Here is a 14,513-nt window from a genome sequence, read left to right as displayed (position 1 = left end):
ATGAACAAGGTAAGGGAGAATTCCATTTTAAAAAAATGTGTGAATGGCTTTGAACACGGGATGCACTGATACTACTTTTTTTTCCAAACTGAGAACAAAAACCTACATTTCATTACTCACCAATACCAATTACTGATACTTGATAATACCACTGTCTTGCAATTGTAATGAAAATGTGTTTTCATCAAATATTGTCCAAAAACACAAAATAAATGTCCTTGAACACTGCATAAGTTTCACTCAAATATAATACAACAACTTGCCAGAATATCCAACTGTATGTGTTTCCAACAGTTTTGCCAAACATTTCCAAGCCTGTAACACAAGGCATTTAAGTTATGTGTTTGAGTCTGAACTGTAGGGGGCACTATAAAAAAGCACATACAATCAGTTTTAGAAACGAAGAAGAAATAAAAGCCGAGATCAAAACAATGTCAATCGTCTTGGGTTTAGCTGCAGTTTTAGTTGTGCAGTGCAGCTGCATTCTTTCCAAATGTAGTGTGAAGAGACACAGCAAATGTAGTAAATTATGAAGTTTTAAATAAATGCGCCTGTGTCAAAAATTAAAATCTACACTGCCAATAGACAATTTTCTTTCGATTCAACGATTTATTTCTATTTTTAGCTTTGACTTTTTATTGTTCTAATACAGTGCAGTAATACCATTCCGGATATGACGTTCTGAGTGTCTCGAGCCATGCTGGTACCGCCCTCTTGCGGCAAAAGAGGGGGTGAAAGCACGACCTACTGCGCATGCGTAAAACTGACTCGTCCGCTCAGGAGTTGATACTGAAGCTGTCCTCTGAGCGGCTTCACCTTCAGCCATCTTAACCATGCTGGGTGCCGTTGGACGCTGCTGTAACGGGGCTTTGCAGGCTTTTAAGCCCGGTGTCAACTCACTGAAGACATTCAGAGGGAGAAATGTGAGCCTCAACTTCTGTAAGTTATGTTTTCACCTCGCTGGACTCTCATTGTTAAGTATCCTCTGAACTCTGCCCGATGGACGTGGCCTCTACCTTCCTTCCTCGACTCCAATGCTTGATTCCAAAACGAATATATTCTATTCTTTATTTTTGTGTTAGTATGTGATTGTCAAATGTTGGTCATTGCGTTCCTTTTTAATCTGACCTTGTTGTCATGTCCGCTTGTGTGACCCTTCACTGTCAAACACGGCGAGCTCATTCTAACTTATCAGACACAATGAGGGTTGGGACCAATAACATGCACATGTAATTATTATGATATATTTTTTTTTCTTTAAAGGTATGTTTTGGAAGCAGGGCTTGTTCAGGTAGTCCTATTTCAGTTGCGTTCAAAAACATCCATCCATTCATTCATCACGAGGGTCGCGGGCATGCTGGAGCCTATCCCAGCTGTCTTCGGGCAGTAGGCGGTGTACTTCAGCACACCCCGCAACCCTTGTGAGGAAAAGCGGATTAGAAAATGGATGGATGGTTTATTTCTTCATGTGCAATAATAATGGTAAGTTTATTTGCCAATTAAATTGAGTTTTTAATGTGTCATTGCAGGCAAGGGCTATGCAAGCCCCGCCGCTCAGGCAGCTCTCGGCAACGGACGCATCACGGCCGTGATCGGTGCTGTTGTGGATGTGCAGTTTGATGAAGGCCTCCCGCCGATCCTCAATGCGCTGGAGGTGGCGGGCCGCGAGAGCCGTCTGGTGCTTGAGGTGGCACAGCATCTCGGTCAGCGAGTTATATATGATGCTGGAGTCGAAGCATGGATTCGGCAAAACCAAAAATCGTTCTTTTTACGTTCGCTACTCTTGTGTCTTTTCTCAGGTGAGAACACAGTCAGGACAATCGCCATGGATGGCACAGAGGGTCTGATCCGTGGGCAGAAGGTTCTTGATACAGGGGCTCCGATCAGAATCCCTGTGGGGCCAGAGACTTTGGGCAGGATCATGAATGTCATTGGGGAACCCATTGATGAACGTGGTCCTATTAGCACCAAACAGTAAGTTTTTTTCTCGGGACACATTTTAGATTTTCCTGTAGCAAATCTTAAACGTAATTTTCAAATTCGGGGCCCCTAGTGAGCGCCTGTTAAAGCCATACACATTCAAAGTCACAGATACTGCAGTAGAATATGGAGTTGGTGACCCCAAAGTGGACAAGAATAGCTTCACATGAACATGGAATACGTGTTATATTATATATAAAATATAATTTATACGACCTAAATGTGTTGGATGATTGGTAGAAAATTCATTCATTCATCTTCCGAGCCGCTTGATCCTCACTAGGGTCATGGGGGGTGCTGGAGCCTATCCCAGCTGTCCTCGGGCAGTAGGCGTGGGACACACCCTGAATCAGTTGCCAGCCAATCACAGGGCACACAGAAACGAACAACCATTCACAGTCACACTCACACCTAGGGACAATTTAGAGCGTCCAATCAGCCTGCAATGCATATTTTTGGAATGTGGGAGGAAACCGGAGCACCCGGAGAAAACCCACGCAGGCCCGGGGAGAACATGCAAACTCCACACAGGGAGGCCGGAGCTGGAATCGAACCCGGTACCTCTGCACTGTGAAGCCCACGTGCTAACCACTGGACTACCAGGCCGCAGTAGAAAATTCATTCCTAAAAATATTTGTTCGCTGCAGCTCTCTTTGGCTGCATCACAAAACTTTTTTTTTCTTTCCGGAATTAAAGGGAATAGAAATAATCATTCCAGATTCAAATATTAACCTGATATTTTTAAAAAAAGATCTACGAAAATACACAGGAAAAGCAAAAAGAGCTGAATCTGTTTTCATGCATCGGGTTTTATGACTTTCACATGACTTCTATCAATAAATATTTTTACATAGCAAAAAATAGTGAGTTAAAAATAACCCCTTGCCGTCTCTCAGGACTGCTCCTATCCACGCCGAAGCTCCCGAGTTCACTGACATGAGTGTGGAGCAGGAGATCTTGGTCACCGGCATCAAAGTGGTAGATCTCCTTGCACCCTATGCCAAGGGTGGAAAAATTGGTCAGTTGCAAGATAACGTATAGATTCCTGTACGAAAGCGAGCATCTTCTAACCATTGTGCCCGTTCGTGTGCCAGGTCTGTTTGGCGGCGCCGGCGTGGGTAAGACTGTCTTGATCATGGAGTTGATCAACAACGTGGCCAAAGCTCACGGTGGCTACTCCGTGTTCGCTGGAGTCGGAGAGCGCACCCGCGAGGGCAACGATTTGTACCATGAAATGATTGAGTCTGGCGTCATAAACCTGAAGGACACCACCTCCAAGGTAGTTAACCAACTTCAAACTTTTTTGGGACTTTTTCCACGACCCACAAAATATTGTGTTCAGTGATTTTTATATTTACAGCAAATGTACCAAGTGTTTTGATGGCTGGACTCGTACAATCACAAAAAGTTAAGTGGGTCATTCATTTATTCATCTTCCGTACCGCTTGATCCTCACTAGGGTCGCGGGGGGTGCTGGAGCCCATCCCAGCCGTCTCCGGGCAGTAGGCGGGGGACACCCTGAATCGGTTGCCAGCCAATCGCAGGGCACACATAGACGAACAACCATCCACGCTCACACTCACACCCAGGGACAATTTAGAGTGTTCAATCAGCCTGCTATGCATATTTTTGGAATGTGGGAGGAAACCGGAGCACCCGGAGAAAACCCACGCAGGCCCGGGGAGAACATGCAAACTCCGAGGGACAATTTAGAGTGTTCAATCAGCCTGCCACGCATGTTTTTGGAATGTGGGAAGAAACCGGAGCACCCGGAGAAAACCCACGCAGGCCCGGGGAGAACATGCAAACTCCACACAGGGAGGCCGGAGCTGGAATCGAACCCGGTACCTCTGCACTGTGAAGCCCACGTGCTAACCACTGGACTACCGGGCCGCCCTTAAGTGGGTCAAAGATATAGTATTTATGGTTCTGCCTTTCAATGACAGCGGTTAACATGGGAGGGGCCGGCGTATGTGTACCTGATGCAGATGCACATTGTCCATTCTAGTGTTTTGACACCCAATTTTTTTGTTTTCAGGTTGCGCTGGTGTACGGCCAAATGAACGAGCCCCCGGGCGCTCGCGCCAGAGTTGCCCTTACCGGCCTGACTGTTGCGGAATATTTCCGCGATCAAGAGGGCCAGGATGTGCTTCTCTTTATTGACAACATCTTTAGGTTTACTCAGGCTGGATCAGAGGTATACGATGTTTGAGATTTTCAATTTTTGGATGAAATTTCAGAAAGAAAAAAAATGCGCGATTACTTTTATCGGTGAATTTATGACATTTTCTAAATGTTTCAATACGTTTAGACAACTTGCTGTTCTCTATCAAGGACCTGAATGGCTAAATGCACAGCAGCCATATTAAGTTTGCCTGTAAAGGATTTTTTAAAGCAGAATGACTGAATAATATTTTGCGAATATGCATCAACCTGCAGCATTATCCATCTAGTAATGATGGAATTATTTGGATTGACTGTTTAAATGTCCTTCAGGTGTCTGCCCTGTTGGGTCGTATCCCTTCTGCTGTGGGATACCAGCCTACTTTGGCCACCGATATGGGTACCATGCAGGAACGGATTACAACCACCAAGAAAGGTTCCATCACCTCCGTGCAAGTAAGATTGTTGGATAGGATTGATGCAACCGCTTCCGTTGACCGACTCAAAACGAAAACACGCTCGTACTGCAGGCGATTTATGTGCCCGCCGACGACTTGACCGACCCCGCTCCCGCCACAACCTTCGCCCACTTGGATGCCACCACCGTGCTGTCACGTGCCATTGCCGAGCTGGGCATCTACCCCGCCGTGGACCCCCTGGATTCCACCTCCCGCATCATGGACCCCAACATCGTGGGGTCCGAACACTATGACGTCGCTCGAGGTGTACAGAAGATTCTCCAGGCAAGACTTAACATCAATTTTTTTTTTAATGATGAATCAAAACAAATTCTAAAGCAGTGGTTCTGAACCTGGGTCCGATTGAACCCTGTGGGTTCGGTCAATCGGTCTGAGGGGTTCGACGGAGCCTCTGCCATGGAGGTTAAGACACACCGACTCAAGATATCAATTAGTTATGACACGCCCGCTTGGCCATCTGCTGGCTGCAGATGATCACATGACATTGCTTGTCCAATCAGTGCTGCGGGAAATTTAGTTCGCTCAGTCGTCACCGTGTGACTGTCGTGATAGTACGTCATAATTTTTAAAAAATTATACATAATACCATGCATTTTTATTCATTTTTTTCTGTTTATAATAAATGCATTTTTTAATGTCTTGATATCTTTGCACAAAATCAGATTTTTATTTTTCCACTAATGAAGGCTTCAGTGAACGTGCATATAAACTGGTTGGGTTCGGTACCAGAACCACTGCTCTGATCAGGCTGACATATTGTTTTTCAGGACTACAAGTCGTTACAGGACATCATCGCCATTCTGGGTATGGATGAACTGTCTGAGGAAGACAAGCTAACTGTATCTCGCGCTCGCAAGATCCAGCGTTTCCTCTCCCAGCCATTCCAAGTGGCTGAAGTCTTCACCGGCCACATGGGGAAGCTGGTGCCTCTCAAGGAAACAATCAAAGGATTCCAGAGCATTCTAGCAGGTAGTCCCCGCGCAGGAATGCATTCCCGGAATGGGATCGTGCTCTTTTCCTCTTAAAACCTTCCTTTCGTTACTCTTTGTTCAGGTGAATACGATGCCTTGCCTGAACAGGCTTTCTACATGGTGGGTCCTATTGAAGAAGTGGTCCAAAAGGCGGAGAAATTGGCAGAGGAGCACTCTTAAAATGACAATGGATGGAAGTATGTTTGATTTGTACAGTCGAATTTCTATTCAGCAACTTCTGACCTGTCACGCTAAGTATGTTGGGGCTTTGCTTGTATTGCTCTGGAAAGCTTCAAATGAGATTAAAGATGACATTGTGATACAGCGATGCTCATTCTCCGACAGTTTTTTTGTGCACTATTAATTGTCGGGGGAGTATTTTCAAAATCTGAAGGTTTAGCTCCTCAAGTGTCGCAGTATCTTATTTAGCTCCCTTTCCTTAGTAAGGAGACTGTTGCTGTGATTTTTGAATGCCTCAAAATCCTGTAAAATATCAATAAGAGACTTTTGAGTACAACCTGGTATGGGATGCGAGGGATTATTTTTTTTGCCTTCACAACAAACCTTTTTAAGCTTCTCGTAGTTTGTACTGGCTTCTTCCAGGGCAGACTTGAGTGCCTTGACTCTTTTATCTGCGTTAACTGCCTGCGCTTCCTGTTTAAACCTGAGTTCAAAGACACATGTCAGCATTATTATTGGCATTACATTTTCACGACAAAGCAAAGCAAATTGAGCGGACCATGTTTACCTTTCCTCTGCTTTTGTCTGGGCCCTCTTCAGCTCTCTATATTGCTGTTCCAGAAGCCGGAGATCTTCTAGTTTCTCCTGTAATTACATAAGCGTAACAACATAAAATGACGCGTTCTGGTGATGAAGGCCATTTTCCCCAAATGTACCTGTAAGGCGTTCTCTTGTTCCACGGAGGTACGCAGCAGTTTGTCTCTCTCTTTGGTAAGATTTGTAATGCTTTTGCTCATCGCGGCTTCCTTCAACGCGTGCTGCTCCTCGGCTTTTAGAAGTTTCAGTTTGACAGCTGATGGTGATAAAGCCGAAAGTTGCTTAGTGGCTTCATATGTTACATGTGGATATACAGGACTGAGTTGTTTACTACCTACATTTCCACATTTGTTCTGCGAACTCATGCTGCTGCTGAGACTTGCTCAATTGTTCAAGTAACGATGCCTCCGTCTCTTGACGCTCTTTCGATTGTTTGGAGGATATTGATTCACTTTGGGCGATTTTCTCCCTTTTAAAGAAAGCAATGACAAGTTTTTTTTAATGCCGTTTCCATACTTCCAATGGTAAACGATTTTGTGTGGTTATTGAATAAGTTAAACTTGTACATCAAGGCACTGGTATATTTATTTGTTGCAGTTAAAACAAAAACTTACTGATATGCACTCTCCTTAGTAGTGAGTTGCTCTGTCAAAACCTTGATTTCCTTTGTCAGCTTTTGAACGGCCACCTCTTTGTCATGTAACTTTTGGGAGAAAAGCGTGTCATTTTCTGTCTGCAGCCGCTTGTTTTCCTGCTTCAGCTGCGCATTCTGATGTTTGTACTCTTCCATGAACACGATAATCGCTCGGCTGTTGGCATCTAAATCAAGAAATCTTTTTTCCACTAGTTCCGCTCTCTGCTGCTTTTGTACAACTTCTTTCTGACAGCTCTCAAGTTGCTTCTCCAGTTGGGCCTTGACCTGCTGCAGGCTTTGGCATTGCTTGAACAGTTCATCTGACCTGTCCTTTAGAACACAGATCTGATTGGTTGGTTCTTTTGTTCTCGACTGCTGCATCAATGTCTCTGTTAAATCGGTGGCGGCGAGGTCCTTGCACTTTTCCAAAGTCTTCTGATTGATGTCCAGGTGCTGCGGAAAAGCCAGGAAAATGAAGTGTCGTAATAGTGGTAAACATTCAGGAGACTCTTGTGACCACGGTTAGCTACACATGCACATTTATTATCTTTACAAAGAAAATATTTGGTTTTCATTGCTGTTAATTGTTTTTCAGGGGTGGTGTTCATTTAACTGAAATATCACAAGAGGGCGCTGGAGCAGAATTTGAGTTGTCATAGAATTTAAACATTCTCACGGCACTTGCTTGATAAATTTTGATGCCAACTTTATTGTCCAAACTAGTTTTAGAGACAACACGTCAGCAAATGACGTAGGCTTCCAATAATCGCAGACTGACCAAAATAAGTTCTAACCGACAAACGCCGAATGGACATAACCGGACGAAATTAAGTATAACAAATTAAAAGTGTCTGTGGTCATCATACTTACGGCAACGTTGAGTGACAGTCCAGAAAGTAACACGTTGTCCTCAGACTTGGTAACTTTCTTTCTCACATTTTCGGACTTTCTTCGTTGGGACGACATCGTAATCTTTTTTTTCAGGTGTTTTTTAATGAAATAATTACGGGTTGGTTGTTTTAAAGGCTCGTTTCGAATAGTTTAGCCACTGTGTGTTTTAATAAGTATGCTAGGTTCGATCTCCTCTTATGCTAGGTGGAAATAGACTCAAACCACTTGTGTCCTTGCGTGTTCAACACCCCCGAGAGCACGAGGACCTTCCACCGTTATCATGGCGTCACCAGCTCGTGAGTGTGTCGTCTTGTTCTTAAAAAAACGCACGACACAAATCTCAATCACAAACTTTAAACTTTAAGCAAAACGAATAGGGGCAAACACAAATCCATTTCAACTACAACATGTCGGTAGTTTACTTGTATGATTTCTCTCCTGTTCTCCCGAGCGAACCTTTTTTTGTCGTTTTTGATTGCGTTGTTAAGGTCTCAGAGCATGTGTCGCTGTCATGTGTCGTCATTTTTAAACGGATAAACGTTAAAATGGATCCAAAACTGAATACACAATTCAAGTTTCAGATGTGTTGTTTCTGCACGAACTATAAGGTTTGTGTCAGGCAAGGACACGTTATTTAAAAAAAACAACACGAAAATAAGACTACTTTATGAAGTATGAAAGATTAAAACGCCGTTCCATTGATAATATCAAGCGCAATGCATTGTAGGATTAAAAAGTGTACCGAAACAGTGTCCTACAGAAGTCTGAGCGAAGAACACACACAAAAACACGCTGATAAACTTTTCCCTTTGTCTAAGTTTGCGTTACTCGGTTACCTTGGAAACCAAGTCACAGGAACAGGTAGCATGTAGTATCACTTTATAGCCACTACGTGGCAGCCTCCAACAATCAATTTACAAACAAATAGCCAATCTTGTAAGTCAAGCACGTGGTGACCCAGTTGATCGATCTTCATAGAAATTCCTGCTTACACAAGAATAACTTTATTAATGTCCAATTATCTGAATGGTTGGGTTGGTCCAGATTTCCATTTTGTATAAGTCAGCAATGCATTTTTTAAAAAATCAAGTAATCACTGTTTAATAACTTTTGGCGTTAATTGAGTGAGGTATTTAATCTCTTCATAGGACTAAAGTGCATAAGCAGTGATGCAAGGTTTGTAGTCATGGGAGCTGCATATCATTATGCAGATTCCACTGCCTGCCTTGAGGGATTTATCCACAGGGTTGGGGGAGCGGCTGTCCTGCACTTTGCGCACGCCCCTTTTGATCAAGTCGTGGGCCAAGGAACCCAGTTAGAGGAGAGCCAACAGCATCCCAAACCCCCCCACCCCCTCCAGTCCCTGCAGCTCCTCCATCTGCACAGCGGAGCTGGACGGACCAGCCAGAATGTGGAGAGCCGTGCCACTCCAAATCTTTCTCCTCTTATTCTGCCGGTTGTGCCAATCACAAGGTTAGTAGTATGTTATGTTCATTTTTTTTCTTGATGTATTTTGGTATTGCTACGCCAGGGCTCTTGTTCACTTGTTGCTGAAGTTTTTTGAGTCTGTGGGACTGATCTGATTGCAAAGGGCAAGCAATTGCATACAGTGTCTTTCTGTATATTACACATGAGCTCATCAAAGAAGAATTCGAAAGCTATAATTAAGTGAGAAAAATGCAAACAGGTAGAGTAAGATTAATTTTCTCACTCAGTGTTATTACTGAAAAGTTGAGCACAAAAGCCCCCCCACCCCCCGGTCAGAATGGAAGTTCTCCTGGAGAGAACTTTTGCCTGAGCTTTACTGTTGCTAGGTAACAGAACAGAGCATGTGACTTACAATCTGTAAGTACTAAGAGGTACCGGTTTAAAAAAAAAGTTCATTTTAGTGAGGCAGAGTTTGAGGCACACGCTGCAAACTTCAACTCAAGGAATAGAAGTGACTTTTCTGATCAGGCTGAGACATCAGGAATGCTCCAGTTTGTCTCTTTCTACATTTTAGATTGCTGTTTGTCTCTTGTGTTTGTAGCCCAGCGAGATCCTGCTTCTCAAATTGTAATCTGCTTTCTTTTTGCTCAACCCTTAGGATGTAAGCTTCTTAGCGTGAATGTGCCTACTAATTACGGTGCAGCTGCTGTAGAATGGAACCATTTCTACCTAGGTAAAACTTGTAGAGCCACAATTTCCCTTGCATAGATTTGCCCTGGAATAAACTGAATGATTTCACCTCACCGGTTCCCTGACAGACAAAAATAGATGCCTAATTGTGAAAATGAGGACGTGCTTACAGTAAAGCAATGACTAATGTCCTGGATTTTGCTGATATTGGAGATGTAAACGATGACTGTTGACTTTGTCTGCACGTTTGTCATTCACGTTAAGATAGATTGACAGGCCAGACCTGCTCAATCCAATTACATTATATCCAATATAAAAGCGCTATTACGTATTTTGCAGGTTTTAATGATCATTTGATGAACTGCATTAACAATATTGGGTTTTTTTTGTGTTTGTGCACGTGCGTGTACTGTAGTGGTGTACTACTGCAATACAGACGCATACAGTGTCGTTTCTAATATTAAATTTTTTCAGCTACCCCTGAAAGAGTCAAATTACAAGAAACAGGTCAAGTACGCAAATGGAAACTACGAGTGTAATGCTAAACATGCTCTTAAAATACGGCCTACATAGTACATACATACCGTAACTGTGCCTAATCTTGGTAAAGCCCAAATTGATGATTCAATTAGTGTATGTACACGGTCAGTGTACTGTGGTAAGTTGAGAAAAAGTCTCATTAACGTGATAGTAGCATAGACAAAATATTTAAATCGTATTTCTAGAGCTGTCCTAATTACACTTTCTGCATCCGAATTCGAGTCACTTGATTTTGAGTCCTCAGTTGATACTGGAAAAAAAGCACTGCATCGAAAAAGTCTAACAAAATTTTTTGGGGTGATGGAATTTGAACATTGTGCGTTTTTATAAGGTTATCGTCAAACCAAGTAATAAAAAAAAATCTTTTCTATCATATTAGTGGTGCGGCACAAAATTATGATGCCAACAAATTACAATTTAAATATCTTGTCTTTAAAAACGTAACTAAAACCCAATGTCAGTTGATAGAAACAAAATCAAGATATTTTTAAATGGTCAATCGATAAGATAAGATAAGAAAACCTTGTAAATAAACATAAATAAATTGTGGAATTACAATTACAACAGTGTGATGTGGTAAAATTAAAGCGACAGGCTTCACTATGAGCAATGTCTTACTTATTGGATTTGCTGTGACAGTTGGGGGGGAAAGGGGGAACTTTCTCCAGTGGGTGCTTGATCCCACTCCCAACAAAATGAAGCCCCCCCCCCCCCCCCCCATCACCCTTAGTATCACCTTATCCAGGCTTTTGCAACACTGCAAAAATGCTGATAATGGTCAGGCGGCATTCATGTTGCTGCTTCATCAACTCCCCTCAGTCATTTTTTTTCTGCTTGGACAAGTTTTGCAGTAATCAGTTGTTATCTGTCTCCATTCACGTTTGCTTTAGTCACTCAAGGACACCGTAAGTACTTTGTACAGCCTATAAATGACTATTTCATATGACTGGAAACAGTTTGTTGTAATGTGGTCACGGTGGGAGGTTTGACTGCCCTTATTGTATTGAAGAAAAAAAACACCTTTTGTTATGTTCAAACACGTACTCTGCGTGCATGTTAAACCTCACCCATTCCGGCACATGAGCCTAAATCTGTACAGCTGTAAAATTACTTTAGAAAACAGGCGTGGTCAAAAATAGATTTTTTTTCTCGCTAATAGGTTTGTGACAATGCAGCTGTCTCACTGCCTTGTGATCACTTCATTTCTCATCAGGTTTTACACACACTCCCACCCCTCTGAAAAAATGTTGAGGATTTTTCAGTCCTAACCAAATGAAGGCTGTCGGTCCACGCTCCATTCAGGGGTCTCCCGGCAGTGCCAAAAGCAGTCAGGCCTTTCACTGTTTTGTTTGTAGCACTAAGCGCCAAAGTCACTTGTTTGGCAATTGACTGCATTCTGCTGCATGCATTTCCATATGAAACAGGCCGCAGCACTTTGCTCTGGCAGCATGGACAGCTCCAGCGTTTCATGCAGCCAACGGACATTTTCTTTGCGGCTCAGTGGGTGCAGAGGCCTGCGCCAAAACAAGCACCATTGGCGAAAGCATAACGACACCGCAAGAGATGTTTCAGGGGTCAGGTGTGGTTTCTCCATGGACCCGAACCCAGTGTACCCTCTTCTTTACATTAGTGTAACACTTCCACTTATGAGTTTACATCCCTAGCGCCGCTTCTTTTGTGCCATTGTGATTCCACAGTAAGCTCGGGGAGGGGCTTCATTTGGAATGAAAATTCCTTGAATGTTCTTCTCTCCGAATAGTGGGGCATCTTTACCCCAGTGTGGTCTCCTGCTGTGGGTTTAAGTTGCAATAAGAAAAGACAAGGCCAGACAAAAGGGAAAGGAAAACACTGATTTGCGGCCAAACCGCTAATGTCAATTAAGTTCTAAAATACACGTGGAGTTGAATAATGAAGGTGCGTGTGTGTGTGTGAATAAATCCTCATCGCAAACTTCACTCATGTGTGAGTTGAATTTATTCGTCAACGTTCTGACTTTCCAACTCCGCATTGACGTTTTCTAGCTAATCATGTCTTTTTGGTATTGTGTCGTCAAATTAGCCAATTTATAGAGAACTCTTATTTCGCCCGTTGCCCCACGACAACGGTCTCTGGATCAGCTAAATGTCCGGCCAACAAGGCGACACAGTCTTTACATATCGCCACTGGTCCGAGAGTACGAAAGTAAGCAAGTTGTGAGTGAGAATAACCGTTAGCTTCGCTAGCTTCGGCTCGCCCATTTGCCGCTAGTGCTGCGTCTAATAATGTACGGACACCACTTGACCACACTATGTTGTAACAGTTGGCGCAGTACAACATACGGCCATACTTAGCTACATGTGTGTAGAAATATTGTTTCAAATATGAAACTGGTAGCATGGTCACTTGAAAACTATGCTAAGCTTAGCCTCAAATACAATTAACTCTCAAACGCAATAGAAAGAGTCAAACAGAGAAATGCCACTAATTACAACAACTACATTCAGCAAAATGGTGGGTTATATTTTTAATCATTATTTTTAATTTGTTTCTATGGCAGTCTGTTGAAATATGTCTCTCTCCAAAACTGGTCTGTGACATAAAAAAAAGTCAAATGACGTCAGTTATTAATCAACTTCAAATTGACTTTCATCTCATTATAGTCGATCACAAAAGAAATCTTGCCAATGGGCCTCTTATTAAAAAGTCTTTTATTCACGTCAAGGATTTACATGATCATACATTGCAGGAAGCTGAACTAACTAACGCTTGAAACTACCGGTTATTTTAAGATACATACACGGGCTAAGGGAATCGACCCTTTTGTAAGAAGCTGCGTTAATAACCACTTGATGACAAGTGGCATCACTACCCAAAACGATGCAGTCAAGAAACACCTGAGGCAAAGGATCAAGTTCATTCGTGATGAGGTTGAGGTCAAGGCTGTCAGTTTCTTCATAGCAAATTCATCTAGGGCTGCTTTTGCGCACTGGTGGTACTGTCCTATCCAAACAGTGTTTTCATGTTCATTCTCCACCAATCACCACTTCTGCTCACTAAGAATTAAATTACATCTCAGATTGGACGTGGTCATTGTGTGCCATGGATCAGGCTAACAGAGCCAATTGATTGAAATGCACATTCCTGTTCAGATAGTTGTGATGGAGTGTTCTGACACTCAGCTATGCTGCCTAGATCAACCCCCTCCCCTGGAAGATCCCAGAGAAGGCAGTGTAGTGGTACCTTATCTCCACAGATGCCACTCATTGGGAACATCAAAAGCAGGCTCGTATGAGTGCAGAAGAGGATTGCGTAACATCCTGGGAAAGGGGGGATGTGGGGTGGATGGCACGCTTGTCTCCACCACTGATCAATGGTGCGAATAGCACATTTCATCCCTTTCCTCATAAGATTTTTTTTTTTGTGAACTATGGAATACTCAGCATTCATACATGGTGTTCTAATCATTTTAAAATAATGCTGAAAGAATGCTGAACCATCAGCCACTCTTCACAGCTTCTTTCCCCTCGACATGATCCTCTTAAGCAACTGACCTGTTTAATCACCGTGCCACTACTTCCTTTTCATTTTGCTCACATTATTGCTGCATTATTTGCACTCCGTGCAAAGTAGTACAAGTTTGACATCACAAACAACCCTGCAACAAATGTGTCAATTTCAATAAAGCACGGATCGTATCATAAGGGTGATCTATAATGAAATTATTTTGACAGACTTTGTAATTATGTAAACAAAGTCATACGATAATATATTCAAGGTGTTGCCCACTCTACCAAGTGTCATTCTAATTAATACTTAAATGTACTGTATGTGTGTGTAGGATGTGAACTGGGGCAGTTCCGCTGCGGGACAGGCCGATGCATCCCATGGGACTGGCACTGCGACGGGACATCCGACTGTTCGGATGATTCTGATGAACAAGAATGTCGTGAGTCATTTCCTAAACAACTCACAACCTGACAA

The 14,513-nt window shown here is 42.9% G+C and overlaps 3 protein-coding genes across 6 annotated transcripts in view; 2 read left to right on the top strand and 1 right to left on the bottom strand.

The window, feature by feature from the left end:
• The first annotated feature begins 751 nt into the window (after nucleotides 1-751).
• Nucleotides 752-5,919, top strand: LOC127611213 (ATP synthase subunit beta, mitochondrial-like). The gene is made up of 10 exons (XM_052081572.1): nucleotides 752-939; nucleotides 1,530-1,703; nucleotides 1,800-1,974; nucleotides 2,877-2,998; nucleotides 3,075-3,259; nucleotides 4,019-4,177; nucleotides 4,477-4,599; nucleotides 4,674-4,886; nucleotides 5,390-5,591; nucleotides 5,676-5,919. The coding sequence occupies exons 1-10, from the start codon at nucleotides 834-836 to the stop codon at nucleotides 5,771-5,773; spliced, it is 1,557 nt and encodes a 518-aa protein (XP_051937532.1). The 5' UTR covers nucleotides 752-833; the 3' UTR covers nucleotides 5,774-5,919.
• zgc:172182 (coiled-coil domain-containing protein 89) lies at nucleotides 5,396-8,813 on the bottom strand. The gene is made up of 7 exons (XM_052081573.1): nucleotides 7,875-8,813; nucleotides 6,985-7,457; nucleotides 6,709-6,839; nucleotides 6,490-6,626; nucleotides 6,342-6,418; nucleotides 6,158-6,257; nucleotides 5,396-6,076 (listed from the first exon to the last, which is right to left on the bottom strand). The coding sequence occupies exons 1-7, from the start codon at nucleotides 7,968-7,970 to the stop codon at nucleotides 5,990-5,992; spliced, it is 1,101 nt and encodes a 366-aa protein (XP_051937533.1). The 5' UTR covers nucleotides 7,971-8,813; the 3' UTR covers nucleotides 5,396-5,989.
• A 366-nt stretch (nucleotides 8,814-9,179) lies between these two features.
• The window catches only part of lrp2a (low density lipoprotein receptor-related protein 2a), a 46,614-nt gene continuing 41,280 nt past the window's right edge, over nucleotides 9,180-14,513 (top strand). For 3 of the 4 annotated variants that reach the window (XM_052083117.1, XM_052083116.1, XM_052083114.1), the window contains exons 1-2: nucleotides 9,181-9,368; nucleotides 14,371-14,478. In XM_052083117.1, the coding sequence (XP_051939077.1) occupies nucleotides 9,305-9,368; nucleotides 14,371-14,478 (172 nt within the window). In that variant the 5' untranslated portion in view covers nucleotides 9,181-9,304. Of the gene's footprint in view, nucleotides 9,369-14,370; nucleotides 14,479-14,513 lie in introns of all 4 variants that reach the window. The other variant, XM_052083115.1, reaches the window with a different exon arrangement.

This window comes from Hippocampus zosterae, chromosome 12 (genome assembly GCF_025434085.1).
Source record: "Hippocampus zosterae strain Florida chromosome 12, ASM2543408v3, whole genome shotgun sequence".
Taxonomy (NCBI): domain Eukaryota; kingdom Metazoa; phylum Chordata; class Actinopteri; order Syngnathiformes; family Syngnathidae; genus Hippocampus; species Hippocampus zosterae.
The sequence above is the reverse complement of the archived record's forward strand: the minus strand, read 5'-3'. Positions and strand labels throughout refer to the sequence as shown.

Excerpts from the sequence above, each read along its gene's own strand:
- zgc:172182 (XM_052081573.1), bottom strand. The coding sequence starts at position 7,970 with ATGTCGTCCCAACGAAGAAAGTCCGAAAATGTGAGAAAGAAAGTTACC. Across the intron at positions 6,627-6,708 it reads CGCAGAACAAATGTGGAAAT|CTGTCAAACTGAAACTTCTA; the intron begins GTAGGTAGTAAA and ends TATCACCATCAG. Across the intron at positions 6,258-6,341 it reads CAGACAAAAGCAGAGGAAAG|GTTTAAACAGGAAGCGCAGG; the intron begins GTAAACATGGTC and ends CTTTGAACTCAG.
- LOC127611213 (XM_052081572.1), top strand. The coding sequence starts at position 834 with ATGCTGGGTGCCGTTGGACGCTGCTGTAACGGGGCTTTGCAGGCTTTT. Across the intron at positions 1,704-1,799 it reads TGAGGTGGCACAGCATCTCG|GTGAGAACACAGTCAGGACA; the intron begins GTCAGCGAGTTA and ends GTCTTTTCTCAG. Across the intron at positions 1,975-2,876 it reads GGTCCTATTAGCACCAAACA|GACTGCTCCTATCCACGCCG; the intron begins GTAAGTTTTTTT and ends GCCGTCTCTCAG.